This window comes from Alnus glutinosa, chromosome 8 (assembly GCF_958979055.1).
Source record: "Alnus glutinosa chromosome 8, dhAlnGlut1.1, whole genome shotgun sequence".
Taxonomy (NCBI): Eukaryota; Viridiplantae; Streptophyta; class Magnoliopsida; order Fagales; family Betulaceae; genus Alnus; species Alnus glutinosa.
The window spans coordinates 2065039-2081778 of NC_084893.1; the positions used below are offsets into that span (position 1 = coordinate 2065039).

At 38.6% G+C, this 16740-nt stretch overlaps 1 protein-coding gene and 1 long non-coding RNA gene across 4 annotated transcripts; both read right to left on the bottom strand.

The window, feature by feature from the left end:
• Positions 1 to 5989: 5989 nt before the first annotated feature.
• On the bottom strand, positions 5990 to 7666 carry LOC133874650 (uncharacterized). Of its 2 annotated transcripts, none has more exons than XR_009901341.1 (4): positions 7529 to 7666; positions 7269 to 7403; positions 7118 to 7180; positions 5990 to 6835 (listed from the first exon to the last, which is right to left on the bottom strand). It is a non-coding gene; the product is annotated as an uncharacterized LOC133874650 (long non-coding RNA). The 2 variants fall into 2 exon arrangements; XR_009901340.1 differs by having other exon boundaries at positions 5990 to 6892.
• An 81-nt stretch (positions 7667 to 7747) lies between these two features.
• LOC133876332 (uncharacterized) lies at positions 7748 to 16285 on the bottom strand. Of its 2 annotated transcripts, none has more exons than XM_062314602.1 (5): positions 16169 to 16285; positions 14747 to 14918; positions 8449 to 8671; positions 8250 to 8309; positions 7748 to 7954 (listed from the first exon to the last, which is right to left on the bottom strand). In XM_062314602.1, the coding sequence occupies exons 1-5, from the start codon at positions 16251 to 16253 to the stop codon at positions 7856 to 7858; spliced, it is 639 nt and encodes a 212-aa protein (XP_062170586.1). In that variant the 5' UTR covers positions 16254 to 16285; the 3' UTR covers positions 7748 to 7855. The 2 variants fall into 2 exon arrangements, with proteins under 2 accessions (XP_062170586.1, XP_062170587.1); XM_062314603.1 differs by lacking the exon at positions 16169 to 16285 and adding an exon at positions 15699 to 15862.
• Between the last annotated feature and the right edge of the window lie 455 nt (positions 16286 to 16740).

Sequence of the window (16740 nt, forward strand, 5' to 3'; positions counted from 1 at the left end):
TGGGCATTGGGCAATGTAATTAACGAAGATTAATAGGTCTTTCTGCTAACACTTTTATTAAATGGTTAATTGGTGCTGAAATGACATTATTTAATCTTCCCTACACTGGGAGATCGATGCCCTAAACTGAATTTCTACCTTCGTCCGCGATGACCGATTTCTGTGCCCTTTTGAGGACTTGGAGGCGGTTCAGGATAAGCTCGATTAAGCTCAAAGATTGTCCGTTGCTTTACAATTATGACATCTCTGGACAATTCTTCCCCATAATCTCTTGCATAACCCAACTTCTTCATCTTCTCACCTGCTTGTTGCACCAACGTAATTGCCCCAATTACATATTAGGAGATGGGAAAAAAAGAATTAAATAAAGAAACAAAAAAGCTATAAAAAAAAACACGTTTTCAAATCTTCAAGTAAGAGAGTGGGTGCATCTTTTAAAAACACACGATTTTAAAAATCAAATCTCAATTTTAAAGCCGAACTATAATTTTACCAAATGCTTAATTAACTGCATTTTTTAAAATTTATGTTTTAATTAACTACGTATGTACTGTGTTTTAAAATCGTACTACTTCTGTTGGAACGAGCCTTTGACGGCCATCTCATATGAAAATCAATTGGTTAATCTCCCGTAAGAGAAGTTAAAGTCTTCTATTGCATTTGAAATTGCATTCCGTAAGACATGCTTTAAGACTTAAGAGCCAGTCACATGAATAGACCATCACTAATGCACCCCAACAACTTCGACTACAAAAAGCCTACAAATTTATAGTAGCGCGCCTTGTATTGTACTTCAAACTTGTGGTTCTACGAAGAAAATTTCTAAATAATGAATATTGATGGAGTGGTTTGGTAAAAAATGTTTGCTTCGTTGTTTGCTTCGTTATAGGCTATTCATTGACGGGATGGTCAGCACGTAATCTTTTTGTCTATATATATATATATAGAAGAAAAACAAACATCTCTGACAGAATTAAACCTTTGAATTTCTAGATTGGACAGAATTATCCTTTGCTTTAGAAGCCTTCGATCATGTTGAATAATTAGAAAAGAGAGAGTTAAGAGCAAATAAAAGGTGTTTACGTACTCTTACCAGCAACAGACGTGTTCCATGGAAGATGTAGGATAATAAAAACCAGAAAACCAAGAAGGAGGTGTCGCTTGATCTCAGGCCTCATGTTGCTAAATATATGCTACATGCATGTGTGAAGAATATATAATGCAATAATATATATATATACTAGTTTCTTCGTCTCTGTGCAAGTGTCTGTAATAGTACGACCCATTTGCACTTCCACAAACTCGAACTCATTTGCACTTCCAACAACCCCACTAAGAATTTGGATCCCTGCCGAATTTTTCATAGAAATTAGGACCGTCAAGCTCTCCAAATTTGACAGGACAACGTGTGAAATTAAGGAATCTTTTGTTGTGGCCTATATATATATATATGGGAGAGATATGCAAGTTGAGAATTAAGGTGGTTGTTTCAAACGTTTGAATTGATTGATTTTCTCAAGTCAGATTGTGGACCACTTGCTTTTCTACAAGTCTTTCTCGACTTGCAATTCTTCTCTTACTAATTCGTGAAGTCTTTCACGAATCACGCCTACTTGACCTTCTATAAAAAGGCAGCCTGCCATATACATGAAAAATTGAGAGAAGGGAATGCGTGCGAGTGGAGCCGCACGTCCCATATATCTTTCACACTTTTGTAGTGCCAAGTGACTCTAAGTAGGCTTGGCAATTCAAGTTTACGGATTGGGTTCATGTCAATCCGACTAACTCGATTATGGAAACGGGTCCAACACGAACCGGACCCGATTATTAATCGGGTTGAAATCTATGATCCGAACACGACCCGATAAACACGATTACCAGAAGAGAAGCAACCTGATCAGTAGCTCAACCAAAAAACAAGAGAACTCAAAAAAAAAAAAAAAATTCTCATTCGGCCATTATGAGGAATAACCCAATGAAATTTCTAAGCAAAACAATAACATTGGGGGTGGGTCGTTGCACTCTCACCATGGATGATCTCCTTGGCCATCTCCTTGCCCACGAAATGAAAATTGAGAAAAACACACAACCCGAGCTGTTGCTTGCCAATCTTGCCTTCTGCGGCCAGAAGCCCCCTCGTGTCAAAAGCAGAAACAACAGCTCTTGGCGTTCTCCTCCTTCTGGACAGTCTCGATTCTTCACTGGTACACCACGCAGCTCACATTTTCCACCTGCTAGGCATCCAAGCCGTGGTCTTTTACCCACTCCTGGACACGGGTCCTCTTCACATGGCCCTCCTTCAATGGGTCCAACTCTCATTATGGCCCAATGCCCACCACAAGGGCTATTTGCCAAGTATGTGGCAAAACGGGCCACAAAACTTTAAATTGCTACTGCCGTTTTGACCACGCCTTCCAAGCTGCCAGGCCCACTTTTACAGCCTATACTGCTGGCCCATTTCAACCACGGGATCTCAATTGGAACCCCGACACTAGAGCCACCCATCACATCACCTCCGACCTCAACAATTTGAATCTTCACTATGAAGCTTATGATGGGCTTGATGAAATTCAAGTGGGCAATGGTACCCATCTCGCCATTAAAAATACGGGCACCTTTAAACTCTCTCCTAATTTTATTTTACATTCTGTTTTACATGTTCCTCAAATTACAAAAAATTTACTTTCTATTCAAAAGTTTACTTTTGATAATAATGTTTATGTGGAATTTCATCCCTTTTTTTTTTTGTTAAGGATCGCATCTCTGGGAAAATTCTACATCAAGGCTCGAGTAGATATGACTTATATCACTAGTTCTCTCCCACGGCTGCACCACCTAGTATTTTCTCCAGCTCTCGCACCACCTTTATGGACTGGCATGCTCGCCTCGGTCATCCTGCCGATCGTATAGTTCATCATGTTTTATCTAAATTTTAGCTTTCCTTTAATTCCAATAAGAAGCAAACTATTTGTCCTGCATGTCAGCGAGGCAAAAGTCATCAGCTTCCCTTTTCAGTGTCTGAAAATAAATCAAGTGTTCCACTTGAATTAATTTTTTCTGATGTTTGGGGACCATTCCCTATTTTATCTAATAATGGTGCACGCTTTTATGTTATCTTTGTCGATCATTTTAGCAAATTTACATGGTTTTATGCTATTGCTTGCAAATCTGATGTTTTCTCTATCTTTCCTAAGTTCCAGGCTTATGTCGAATGTCAATTTAATCATAAAATAAAATCCATACAAACAAATGGTGGCGGTGAATTCACCAAATAATGTCCCTCTTTTTTCTTTTTTCTTTTTTTTTTTTTTTTTTTTTTTTTTTTTTTTTTCTCTCTCAAGGAATCCATCATCGGCTCACGTGCCCACACACCCATCAACAAAACGGTTCCGTCGAACGCAAACATCATCATATTGTCGAAATGGGCCTTACCCTCTTAGCCCACTGCTCTGCTCCTCTTCAGTTTTGGGCTGAAGCTTTCCAAGCTGCGTGTTATCTCATCAACCGCTTACCCACCCCTGTCCTTAATAATGGCTCACCCTTCCAAAAACTCTTCCAATCCCAACCAAATTATAGCCTTATGAGAGTCTTTGGTTGTGCTTGTTGGCCCCATCTTTAGCCTTATAACAAGCACAAACTTGATTTCGCTCCAAAACATGCATCTTCATCGGCTATAGTCCCTCTCACCACGGTTACAAATGTCTCACCTACCCACTGGATGAATCTACATTTCTCGCCTTGTCATCTTTGATGAGTCCCATTTTCCCTTTCATCAATCATCATCACCTTCTAAACCACCTCCCACCAACCAAACCACACTCCATCCTCCCTTCTTAGAGTCTTTTCCACCCCTCCCCGCCCCCCCCCCCCCCCCCCCCCCCCCCCCCCCCAAAACCCACTGTTTCAACTCCAACCCCCATATCCCCCTCTCTCGGCTCTCTTGAACCCCACTCTCTGGACTCCCATTTTCCTCACCAATTATCACCACTTTCCCCTACTAACATTGTTTCCTCTTTTCCTTCTATGTAGGTACATTCCAAAAACCTTGACACTATTCTTGTGCCCCCACCTCCGTAACATGCCATGCAGACTCGCTCCAAGAACAATATCTTCAAGCCCAAGTCTCTCCCAGATGGTCTCATTTGCTATCCACTTCCAAAAGCACTAACTGCGACTACTAGCTCAACAAACGTAGAACCAACTTCCTACACTACAGCCTCATAGCACCTAGCTTGGCGTGATGCCATGAACCTTGAGTTTAATGCCCTTCTCTGCAACGGCACTTAGACCCTTGTTCCTTCCACTTTAGACATGAACATTGTTGGCTGCAAATGGGTGTTCCACCTCAAATGCAAAGCTAATGGCTCTATTGATCGCCACAAGGCTCGTCTTGTCGCCAAAGGATTCCACCAACAACCCGATGTCAACTATGAAGAAACTTTCAGTCCACTTGTCAAGCCTACTACCATTTGCTTGGTTCTGTCACTTGCCACCTCTGCCAGCTGGCCCATCCACCAGATCGATGTCCACAATGCCTTCTTACATGGCTGGCTCTCTGAAGATGTGTTCATGACTCAACCCCCCAGCTTCATTCATCCCCAATTTCCCAACCATATCTGTAAGCTCCACAAAGCACTCTATGACTTAAAACACGCCCCCCATGCCTGTTGTCTCGCCTCCTCGAACTTGGATTCTTTAGCTCTCACTTCGACCCCTCACTCTTCATTCGTCGTACATCTCAAGAGACGACCTTTGTCCTCATCTATGTTGATGACATTCTTATCACCAGTTCGCTCCCTCAAGTTACTACCTCTTTGATCCACTCCCTCTGTGCTGAATTTGCTATCAATGATTTAGGTCCTGAATTTGCTATCAATGATTTAGGTCCATTTCACTACTTCCTTAGTATGGAAGCCACCCCCACCCCCACAACGATACATCCTTGACCTTCTTCACAAGAGCAACATGTACAAAGCCAAACTTGTCAAGACTCCTATGTCCACCGCACATGCTCTCTCACTCCTCTCTGGTGATCCTCTACTCGATCCTTCTCCCTATCACAGCATTGTTGGTGCCCTTCAATATTTGTCTCTCACCTGTCCTGATATATCCTTTGCTGTCAACAAAGTCTCTCAATTCATGCACTGTTGTGCAAATTTTTATATACTCGCAAGTGCACGAATCGTTTGCAATATAGCGTTTTGCAAGTGTGAGGTCGATTCCATAGGGAATTGTGTTGCGAAAATTAATCTCTATTCAAACTAATTCTATTTTTACCTAGTTCCAAATTTATGGGTTTTTGATAAAATAAAACATAAACAAAATTAATGAAAATAAAAGAGGTCTAGGGTTTCGGAATCCACACTCACCAAATCATACCAACCCAATCTCATGCTCATCACACATATTTTGAATTCTTTCAAACCAATCTTAGGTATGTTCTACTTTTGCTTCAAAAATAGTTTAAATCATTCAATGAATCCATTCTTCCACAAATCACAAAAGATTTCTAGTTTCAACTAAATCATCAAATGTATCCATAGAATGAAACACAATGAATATCCAACATACATGAAAACCCAAGCCATCAATTTAATGAAACTATATCAAATCATCACTTGTATCCGGAAATCACAAGAGATATCCAAAAATAATCTCAAAAATCGAAATAGAACAATGAGAAATCAAAACCATGAACTCAAATAGCATACACAAGCATGGAAACTCGGTTTCTCTTCAATGGTGAGGTTTCAACCTCAACTCAAGATGAAAGTTTAGTTATACATCACTAAAGAAAACGTAAATGAACAAGAAGAATTAATAAAAACATAAATAAACTTACAAAGGAAGGTGGTTCTAGGTGAGAATCATCCAAGAACCCTAAGCTAGGTCAAAATCGGTCCTTTGGGGCGCCCAGACGGTCTCTGCCGCGGCTCCTCATTTTGAGAAAATGAGAAAAAGATGTATTTATAGAGTTAGCTAGGGTTTTTGTCCCGCAAAAATTCGATCGATCGATTTTAAAATCGATCGATCTACTTAATATTCGATCGATCTACTTTTTCAGCACTTCTGAAAATCCAGCTTTTCTATGTATTTTTGCCTTAAAAATTGTCATTTTTCTCTTATTGCTCTGCAAAACATAAAAACACTAAAACTAACCAAAACATCAGAAAGTAACAAAGCTAAAGGTTTAACTAATGTAAATTAAGGGGTCCAAATATACACTTTTTGGCACTCATCATGCACCATCCTACATCCCTACACCTGCAAGCTGTCAAACGCATCCTAACATACCTCAAATCCACTATTTCCTATGGCCTACTCTTTTGCCGCTCATCCCACACCCTTCACGCCTACTTAGACACTGACTGGGCTGGCTGTCCTGATGATCGAAAATTCACTAGTGGTTTCTGTGTCTATCCTGGCCCCAATCTTGTTACCTGGTCCTCTCGCAAACAACGGACAGTTGCCCGCTCCAGCACTGAATCCGAATATCGCACCCTTGCTACCACTGCCGCTGAACTCATTTGGCTCTAATCCTTGCTCCACGACCTTGGCCTTTACCTATCCTTCCTACCCACTATTTGGTGTGACAACATTGGGGCCACCTAGCTTTCTGCAAATCCTGCATTCCATGCTGGTACCAAACATATCGTAATTGACTTTCACTTCATTCGTGACAAAGTTGCCTCCAAAACCTTAGCTTTTCGATTCATCTCCAGTAAAGATAACCTCGCCGACATCTTCACCAAACCCACTGCCTCCAAGCTCAACATCGTGTCCCCTCCGTCTCGCTTGCGGGGGCGTATTGAACCATCTACGGAAATCACTCCTTCTACAAGGCAAGACACCATGGCTCTATAAGGAATGACACAAACGGCGAACACAAAATCTGGACAGCAAATCAACCAACGGCTACATCACTCACAAAGGAAAGCGACGGCTAGCAAATCATCAAATATTTCAACACAATAAATTTTGTATTCAAATTGTATTTTATTCCCTTTTTGTAATATGTAAACCTTGTATAAATTGAACAACCGTGAATGAAAAACTCAAGCTTTCAATCCAATCTATTTCTCATTTTCTATATTGTATAAGAATTTGAGTACCAAACCTGTGGTTCAATTGCATGTGTATTCACAATGACACGTTTAATATCAGGCAACTCTGTATAGTGCTGCAGAATCAAAAGATAATTTAGATCAAGAGATAACTAATTATCCTTTTTAAAAAATTTGCCATCAAAGTTCAAGAGGCTACCGTACTTGAAGGGCCCTCAAATATAAACCAGCTTTTTCACAAAGCTGTGCAATACGTGGGCGGTCGTAATGGCTGAACACACCATTGGCTAATATAGCATCCGCAACATTTGGAAACGTCACAAGGTTAATTTCCAAAACCTAAACAAAATAAAAGATGAAATAGATACAAGTAAAAACATGGAAACAAAGCTATAAAATATCATATTAAGATATTAGCTAGAAAACAAATTACAAGAAGAAGAAAAAAGAAAAAAAAACTGGACCTTTGTTTGAAGGAAGCCATGTTCAGGTAGATTCGGCTTCAGCACATCCAACAGAAAAGTTGTTGCCTCACAGATTAAGTTCCTCTGAACAACAAAAAATTCTTAATAAAACAAAGTCTGAAGTATGCAAGTTTTTAGGTTAATTCAATAATGAGAATACAATAATTTTCTCCTGGTAGAAAATTTGAATATGCTAAACAATTAAGATTAAAAGAAAAGGAGAAAATATCTAACTCTAACTTCATATCTAAAACACATTTTAGTAGCTTACGAAGAAAATGAAGTCTACGTTGAATTTGAAACTATTAGAACCATGTATAAGGAAAATTACAATTGAACATGAAGAAACAGATATGTTATTGTGTTGTAGTCAACTAGGCAACCTCCCTCAATTTGAGACATCATCAGTGCAAAATTAACAGCCCCCTGCAATCAAGAAAGTACAAAATAATCCTATATCAGAAACGCGGTTAATATTTCGCAACTTAGTTTGGTATTGCACTATGACACGTTCAACATTTGAAAAGAGGCTTGCTATGGGCTAGAAAAAAGAAGAAAACACTACCCATGACAAAGCAAAACATATTGCTGAATACAATTTAGTAATTGAATTTGATATATAAACCTTAAAATGTTGAACCCAACTTAGTTAATTATAATATCCTACTAAGGAAAAAAAAAAAAATGAGCCAAAAATTCTATTACAAAAAAATCCACACACCTGGGGATTTGACCGCAAAATCGTTTGCAGAAGGAACAAATAATCAGGTGTGTACACAACCTGCATTGGTAAAGAAAATCATCTGTATTATGAGCATCAACAAGTACATATTACATATTATATTGGTGGGACTTGTAGTGGACCCTTCGAATATTGGGTCCCTACTGATGGAATGGTTAATTTGTTCCCCATGCATTACCCACTCGGTGTAACCGGCCTCCAAAATCCCTGCTCCCGAAGTCAAATGGTCGTACACAACAACTTCTCGCAATGTCATTCCCAAGCAACATTTCTTACATGGGCACACGATAAATCCTTTAGTTTTGGAGTTGACAGCTGAAAATATCAAAAACGCCTTAACCACATCCATATACTCTGTTGATCCTCTCCATTTTCTCATCCAACTCTTATCCACGGCTTTACTGCATTGTAAATGCCAATAGTGAGAATCTGTGTATGTGGAAATGGAAAAGCAGGAAGAGGAGAAAGCTTGCAAGAGAGAAAATCTTCTCTGTAGAATTGTATTAAAAACTCAATAATGAATTACAATAGGAGTTCTACTTATATACAAGAAGGAAGAAATGTGGGTAGCAAGCTAACTACATTTACCAGTATGTAACACATTTAACACGTGCTGTATAAACTATCTTAACTGACTTATCAAAAACTGATATGCTAACACCCCCTTCAAGATGAAGGGAAGATATTAAGGACATTCATCTTGAAGATCAGATGATGAAAAGGAGCAAAACCAAGTGCTTTGGTAAATAAGTCAGCTAACTGATGATGAGTGTTGATATGCAATATCTGAATAACACCATCTTGAATCTTGTCACGGATAAGGTGGCAGTCAACCTCAATGTGTTTTGTGCACTCATGAAATACCAAATTGACTGCCATATGAAGAGCAGTTTAGCTGTCATAGAAAAGCAAGGCAGCCGAAGGATGATCAACATGGAGGTCTTTAAGTAAACTGAGCAGTCACACAATTTCACAAGTAGTGGAAGCCATTGGACGGTATTCAGCTTTAGCTGAAGACCTGGAAATGGTAGTTTGCTTCTTGGATTTTCAAGAAATCAGAGAATCCCCGAAAAAATGCAAAAACTAATGACAGATTTTCTAGTGTTCGGGCAACCAGCCCAATTCGAGTCACAAAAAGCCTTGAGATGAGGAGTGGAAGTGGCAGGGAAGAAGAGACTTTGAGCTGGAGCCGATTTGATATACCTCAACACCTGAAGTGCTACGTCAAAGTGGGGTTGTCGAGGACTGTCCATGAATTGACTTAAAATTTGGACAGAATATGAAATGTCAGGCCTGGTGATGGTGAGGTAATGTAATCTGCCCACCAACTGCCGATGTGGGATCAACCAAGGGCTCCCCTGTGGTGCGAGACAACATGAGATTGATGTCCATGGGGAAATTAACTGGTTTGACATCAAGCAAACCAGCATCCTCAAGTATGTCCAAGGCATACTTCCTTTGACAAATAGAAATGCCCTTGGAGGTGCGGGCAATTTCAAGTCCGAGAAAAAACTTGAGAGGACCAAGATCCTTGAGCTTAAATTGAGTGTCAAGAAAAGTAGTCAAAGGAGAAACAAAAGCTAAATCATTGCTGGCAATGATAATGTCGTCCACATAGACTAAAATAGCAACAAAAACTGAACCTTGCAACTGAGTAAATAAAGAGTAGTCTGCTCGGGATTGAACAGAACCATGGCTAATCAAAGTTGAGGAGAACTTTGCAAACCACTGACGAGATGCTTGCTTCAAACCATAGAGAGACTTGACAAGTTTGCAGACTCGGTTCTCACCCTTGCTGGCAAACCCGGGAGGAAGACTCATGTACACTTCCTCATGGAGGTCACCATTCAAAAATGCGTTGTTGGCATCCAATTGGTGAAGATGCCAATTGTGAGCAGCAACTAAGGCCAAAAGACAACGAACGATTGTAAGTTTAGCAACCGGGGAGAAAGTCTCATAATAATCCAGCCCTTCGCATTGGGTATTGCCCTTTGCAACCAACCGGACTTTATGCCTCTCAACAGTGCCACCAGCCTTGAATTTCACCTTATACACCCACTTACATCTGATGGCTTTCTTGCCAGGAGGGAGCTCAGTGAGGATCCTAGTGTTATTTTGTTCTAATGCATGAATTTCAGCAGCCATTGCCTCACACCAATGTTGGTGTTTAACAGCTTGGTGAAAATATTGAGGCTCGGGGTTTGTGGATATAGATAAACAAAACTATTTATTAGCAGGAGAAACATGATCATAACTAAGAAAAGAAGACAAAGGAAAAGATGGACCAGAAGAAACCTTGTGAGTGGACTGGACTGGATGTTGTACAAGCAGGTAGTGACACTACTGCATGTATCCAGGAATGCACTTCTTCCTTGTATATTTTCTAGGAGGTGGATGTGGTGAGGGTTCAAGTGGAACAGAAGAATCAGAAGCTGCTAAATCAATGTTAGGCTCAGAAGTAGTTCTAATGTCAACTGGACCAGGTGGACGAGTAGAAAGATTAGTAGAAGGTGAATCAGGAAAGACCAAAGGGAAAATAAGCTGACCATCAATTGTGGGAAAAGTAGAAATATCTACAGTATTAGAAAGAGGATAGACAAAAGAATCTAGAGAATGAGCAAATGGAAAAATATTCTCAGAGGAAACAACATCTTGGGAAACAAAATAAGAATGTGTTTGTAAATCAAACAATCTATAACCTTTATGGAGAGATGAATAGCCAACAAAAACCGAGGGTTTAGCTTGAGGATCAAACTTAGTACGTTGTCTAGTTAAAGTAGAGGCATAACATAGACAACCAAAAATTCTGAAATGATCAAAAGAACATGGAGTAGAAAACAACAATTCATATGAGGATTTATCGTGAAGAATGGAGCAAGGTAGCCGATTAATGATGTATGCAGCTATATAAACACAATCATCCCAAAAAGAAAGAGGAAGATGTGCTTGAAAACGAAGTGAACGGGCTACATTAAGAAGGTGTTGGTGCTTCCTTTCCACAACAACATTCTATTGGGGAGTTTCTACACAACTTAGTTGATGTAGAACTCCTTTTTGGGAAAAAAAACTGTCATGTGAAATTCAACCCCATTATCGTACCTTAAAACTTTGATTTTAGTATGAAATTAGGTTTCAACAAGATTAAAAAAAGGACTGAATATAAGAAGCAGTTTGAGCCTTATAATGCATGGTATGAATTCAAGTAAAATGAGTGAAATCATCAACAATGGTGAGAAAGTAACTAGAACCATTTATTGATTTAACTGAAAACGGTCCCCAAACATCACAATGTATCAGATCAAACATTGATTTAGAAACAGAAACACTAACAGGAAAAGGAAGCCGTTTCTGCTAAATTAAAGGGCAAACTGTACAAATGTTGTTATTAGAATCACATGATATACATGGATTGGAAGAAGATAACATCTTTAATCTAAGGAAGGGTAAATGGCCTAGCCTATAGTGCCAAATTTATAATGTACACTTTTTACAAAACCAAAAAAAAGAGGTAAATAAGCAATCTTTGCTGGCCAACTGAGGAAGAAGACTGCATAACTGAGTCAGGCAGCAAGTAGTACAAGCCATCTTATGCTCTACCCACTCCAATCGTCACCCATTGGGGTAGACTCTGTATAAAGCAGATGTTAGCAAAAAAACAAAAAACAACATGCAAGTGATTGAGTTAATTTGCTAACAGATAGAAGATTATAGGAAAGACAAGGAATGTAAAGGACATTTGTAAGGATCAGGTGAGCTAAAAGTTGAACTGTCCAAATATGGCTAACAGTTGAAAACTTTCCATTTGGAAGTTTAACTTGGGTTGAAATTTCGGCTATAATGGTTCTGAACAAAGACAAGGAGCAAATCATATGGTCTGAAGCTCCTGTGCCAATAATCCACGAATTTGGGGCAGAAAGGGGAATGATTTTATGAGAGGAGAAAACAGAAAATTTAGAAGTATTACCTCTCATAGTAGAGAATAGAGAATCCATAGTGATAGATCCACCTACTTGAAAAGCAGTAGGCAGATTGGCAGCTGAAATCGGTTAAGGCTTGAGTAGACTAAGGAGTTGTTGGCCTTGTTTATGAGTAAGGACCATGGATTGGTTCTCATAAGCACCATGAACAGCAGATGAGGCAATGATTGACTGAGAATCATTTTGACCAAAATGAGCAGAATGTTCACTAGTAGGTTTAGACCTGTTAAACCTATAACTTGGAGGAAAACCGTGAATCCGGTAGCACTTCTCAATGGTGTGCCCAGTAACTCCACAATGACTACACACTGGGCGATTTTGTGGCCATACTATTTAAAATTTCTGTTTGAAACAGAAGTACGTGCCTTTGAAAGTAGAGCACTACTTTCATTGAGAGAACACGAAGACACAGAAGCAGATAAAAGTCGTTGCCTTTCTTCTTGCAGAACTAAAGAAAAAGCCTTGATGGTAGGAAGAGGATCATAAAGCAAAATTTGTCCTATAATATGAGAAATTGGAAAACATACTCCTGATTGTAGGGGTGTACAATTGGTTGCGGTAGCGGTTATTCGTTCATAACCACTACCGCAACCGGGGTCCTCGGTTATTCCTATTTTAACAACCGCAACCGCAACCGACCTACCGGTTGCGGTTTTTACCAACTGCCGGTTATTAACTAGATAAATGGTTTTATTTTATTATTGATTTTTTCAAATTTTTTTTTTAAAAAAAATCTAATATTTGGCTGGGTAAGTTTGTAAGCCTACTTTCCAGTTTATAATCAATCAGGAGTGCTAGTGCTACAGAATAACATATACATATGTACCATAATCTCAAGGTCATCCTACGTTAGTTTTGAGCTCTGGAATACATGCAAAATATCCTGTCTGTCATCAATTTTTTGTTGATTGCACTACTAGCTAGTTACGTACTCCATCTCTCATTTATATGCTATTCTTCTGAGCTATATAGTCTGAAAGTTGGTTACACAAAAGTATTCAAATAGACTAGGGTCGATCCATAAACTTCGTCTCTTTTATGTAAATCGATCCATCCAGGCTTGGTTATATTAATGCTCTTCTGTGTTGCCGGTACCAAAATAAAAATTCTCCATCCAAACAGTTTCCACTTATGTTGCTTTCTCTGATATTCTAGGATAGAAAGTAAAGAACATTATGATCATTCGATCTATATATATATATAAAAACTGGTTGCGGTTACCTAGTTATTAACCGATTTTTTAAACTGCAATAACCGGTAACCGTAACCGGGTACTTGGTTATCCGGTTATTCGGTTGCGGTTATTTTCGGTTTTTCGGTTTCACCGGTTAGCAGTTGTTGTCGGTTATTAGCGGTTACCGGTTATTTCAGGTTAATAACCGCACTGCTTGTACACCTTTACCTGATGGTTATAATCCACAACAGTCTTTAAACCGCCACAAGAACAAGCAAGGATGGAACGATAGTTAGCGAGCTCATCCCATAATCCCTTCAATTGAGTGTAATAGGCACTAACATTATTAGTGCCTTGAGATAGGGTGCTTCAGCCGTGGTAATGTAAATGATACTTGCGGCAATTTCTTTGGAGACAAAATTCATGATCCAAGATAGGACCATATTGTTGCACTGAATACAGGCTAGAAGCAGAGGATCATCAGATGATTCTGGTTTAGTCAAAGAGCCATTAACAAGTCCGAGCTTGTTCTTCACGGTCAACACCATAATCATCGACCGACTCCAAGAATTATAGTTGTCTCCGGTCAGCGGCTGAGAAACCAAGATAGTTTCTAGACTGTAACCGTGATGGAGATACAAAAGATGAGAAGCATCACCAACAATGGTGATGGAAGAAATCGGAGAGTCCGAGGGAATCGACATGAAAAATTTGGAGAATTTCGACAAAGGATTAAGAAAATTGGATGAGAAATTGAGAAAGCAAAAGAAGAATTGTTGATTTCAGGCAAGTAAATGCTCTGATATATACCATGTCAATAGTGAGAATCTTTGTATGTGGAAATGGAAAAGCAGGAAGAGGAGAAAGCTTGCAAGAGAGAAAATGAGAGAAAATCTTCTCTATAGAATTGTATTAAAAACTCAATAATGAATTACAATAGGAGTTTTGCTTATATACAAGAGGGAAGAAACGTGAGCAGGAAGCTAACTACATTTACCAGCATGTAACACATTTAACACATGATGTATAAACTATCTTAACTGACTTATCAAAAACTGATATGTTAACAGTAAATACACAATTGTACACATCTAGTAACTCTTTAATATAGACAATAAACATATGATAGCATTTAAAATGCATAAACAGGATGTCCACTTGTAAAAAACATAATAGGTCTTTTGGGAGAACAAATGCATGGGCAGTGTAATTAACAAAGATTAATAGGTCTTCTGCTAACACTTTTATTAAATGGTAAATTGGTGCTGAAATGACATTATTTAGTCCCTAAACTGGGAGATCGATGCCCTAAACTAAATTTCTACCTTCTTCTGCCATGACCGTGGGCGTGGTTGTTTGTGCCCCTTTGAGGACTTGGAGGCGGTTCAGGATCAGCTCGATTTAGCTCAAAGATTGTCCGTTGCTTTACAATTATGGCAGCTCTGGACAATTCTTCCCCATAATCTCTTGCGTAACCCAACTTCTTCATCTTCTCACCTGCTTGTTGCACCAAAGTAATTGCCCCAATTACATATTAAGAGACTGGAAAAAAAAAAAAATTAAATAAAGAAACGAAGCTGTAAAAAAAAAAACACGTTTTCAAATCGCCAAGTAAGAGGTTGAGTGTGTTTTTTAAAAACGCACAATTTTAAGACCGAACTATAATTTTATCAAATACTTAATTACGTTTTTAAAAATTATGTTTTAATTCACTACGTATGTACGTACTACATTTTAAAATAGTTATTTATTTTTTCATATTGCGCAATATTTTAGAACCCTCTAAACCAAACGGAACGAAAACATGCATCTATATATTACTTTTATTGGAGCAAGCCATTGACGTTCATATTATCTGAAAAATCAATTGGTGTCGTCAAAGTCTTTTATAGTATTTGAAATTGCATCCTACAAAACATGTTTTAAGAGCTGGCCACATTAGCATAGCATTAAAATTGCACCCCAACAACCTCAACTACGTACAAAAAGCCTACAAATTTATAGTAGCCTTGTATTGTACTTCGAACTTGTGGTTCTACGAAGAAAATTTCTAAATAATGAATATTGATGGAGTGGTGTGGTGATCATGTGGTAAAAAGTGTTAAGATAGCAGATCCTACAGATTCTGCAGACCATGTATAACCACCCAAGCATTGGGCAATCAGCAGAACAATCCCAGACATTGTGCAATCAGGAAAAATCAAGCATAATCACGACCCTGTGATCGAGCGTATCCCACATATTACGCCCTGATCGTGCGCTCAATGGCCAACTTACCAAGATATGCCGATATGCCAACAGCGGCTGTCCAACTACTATATTGCCTTATTCTGTTTCCTTTCCTTCCTCTCAATATATTCCTTTCTTCTTTTAGTTTCTCCTTAGCTGTATAATATCGTTTACCTTTAACTTACCAGACTACACTGTAAATCAATATACAAGGAATACACCATTCAGCTTGGAATTAAGCTTCCAAGTCTGTTCATACTTCATATCCCCTGTTTTTGCAAAAAGTGTTTGCTTCAGAATAGGGCTATTCATTGACGGGATGGTCAGAACGTAATCTTATTGTGTATGTACGTATATATATAGAAGAAAAACAAACATCTCTGACAGAATTAAACCTTGTAATTTCTAGATTGAACAGAATATATATATATATATATATACTCCTTTGCTTTAGAAGCCTTCATGTTAAACAATTAAAAAAGGCGAGTTAAGAGCAAATAAAAGGTGTTTACTCTTACCAGCAACAGACGTGTTCCATGGAAGATGTATGATAATAAAAACCAGAAAACCAAGAAGGAGGTGTCTCTTGATCTCAGGCCTCATGTTGCTAAATGCTACATGTGTGAAGAATATATATATATATATATATATATATATATATATACACTAGTTTCTTCGTCTCTGTGCAAGTATATATCTATAATATTACGACCGTTTGCACTTCCACAAACTTATTTGCACTTCCAACAACCCCCACTAAGAACTTGGAAGAATTTGGATCCCTGAAGTCAGATATTGGCCCACTTGCTTTTCTACAAGTCTTTCACGACTTGCAATTCTTCTCTTACTAATTCGTGAAGTTTTTCACGCCTGCTTGAACTTCCATAAAAAGGCAGCCTGCCATTTACATGAAAAATCCAGAGAGAGAATGTGTGCGAGTGGAGCTGCACGTCCCATCATCTTTCACACTTTTCTAGTGCGAAATGACACCGAGAGAATCATACAGAATATATATATATATATATATATTGTCATAGTTTTCTTTTGCATATATTTCGATGTAGTGAAGTTTTAGATAGTAATAGATTGA

What these genes read in the sequence shown, in the direction of transcription:
- LOC133876332 (XM_062314602.1), bottom strand. Translation starts at nt 16,253, where the DNA reads ATGAGGCCTGAGATCAAGAGACACCTCCTTCTTGGTTTTCTGGTTTTT. An exon ending in ATGGAACACGTCTGTTGCTG is followed by an intron (nt 14,919 to 16,168) that starts GTAAGAGTAAAC and finishes TGCAACAAGCAG; the next exon opens with GTGAGAAGATGAAGAAGTTG. An exon ending in TTTTGCGGTCAAATCCCCAG is followed by an intron (nt 7,955 to 8,249) that starts GTGTGTGGATTT and finishes TCTTGATTGCAG; the next exon opens with GGGGCTGTTAATTTTGCACT.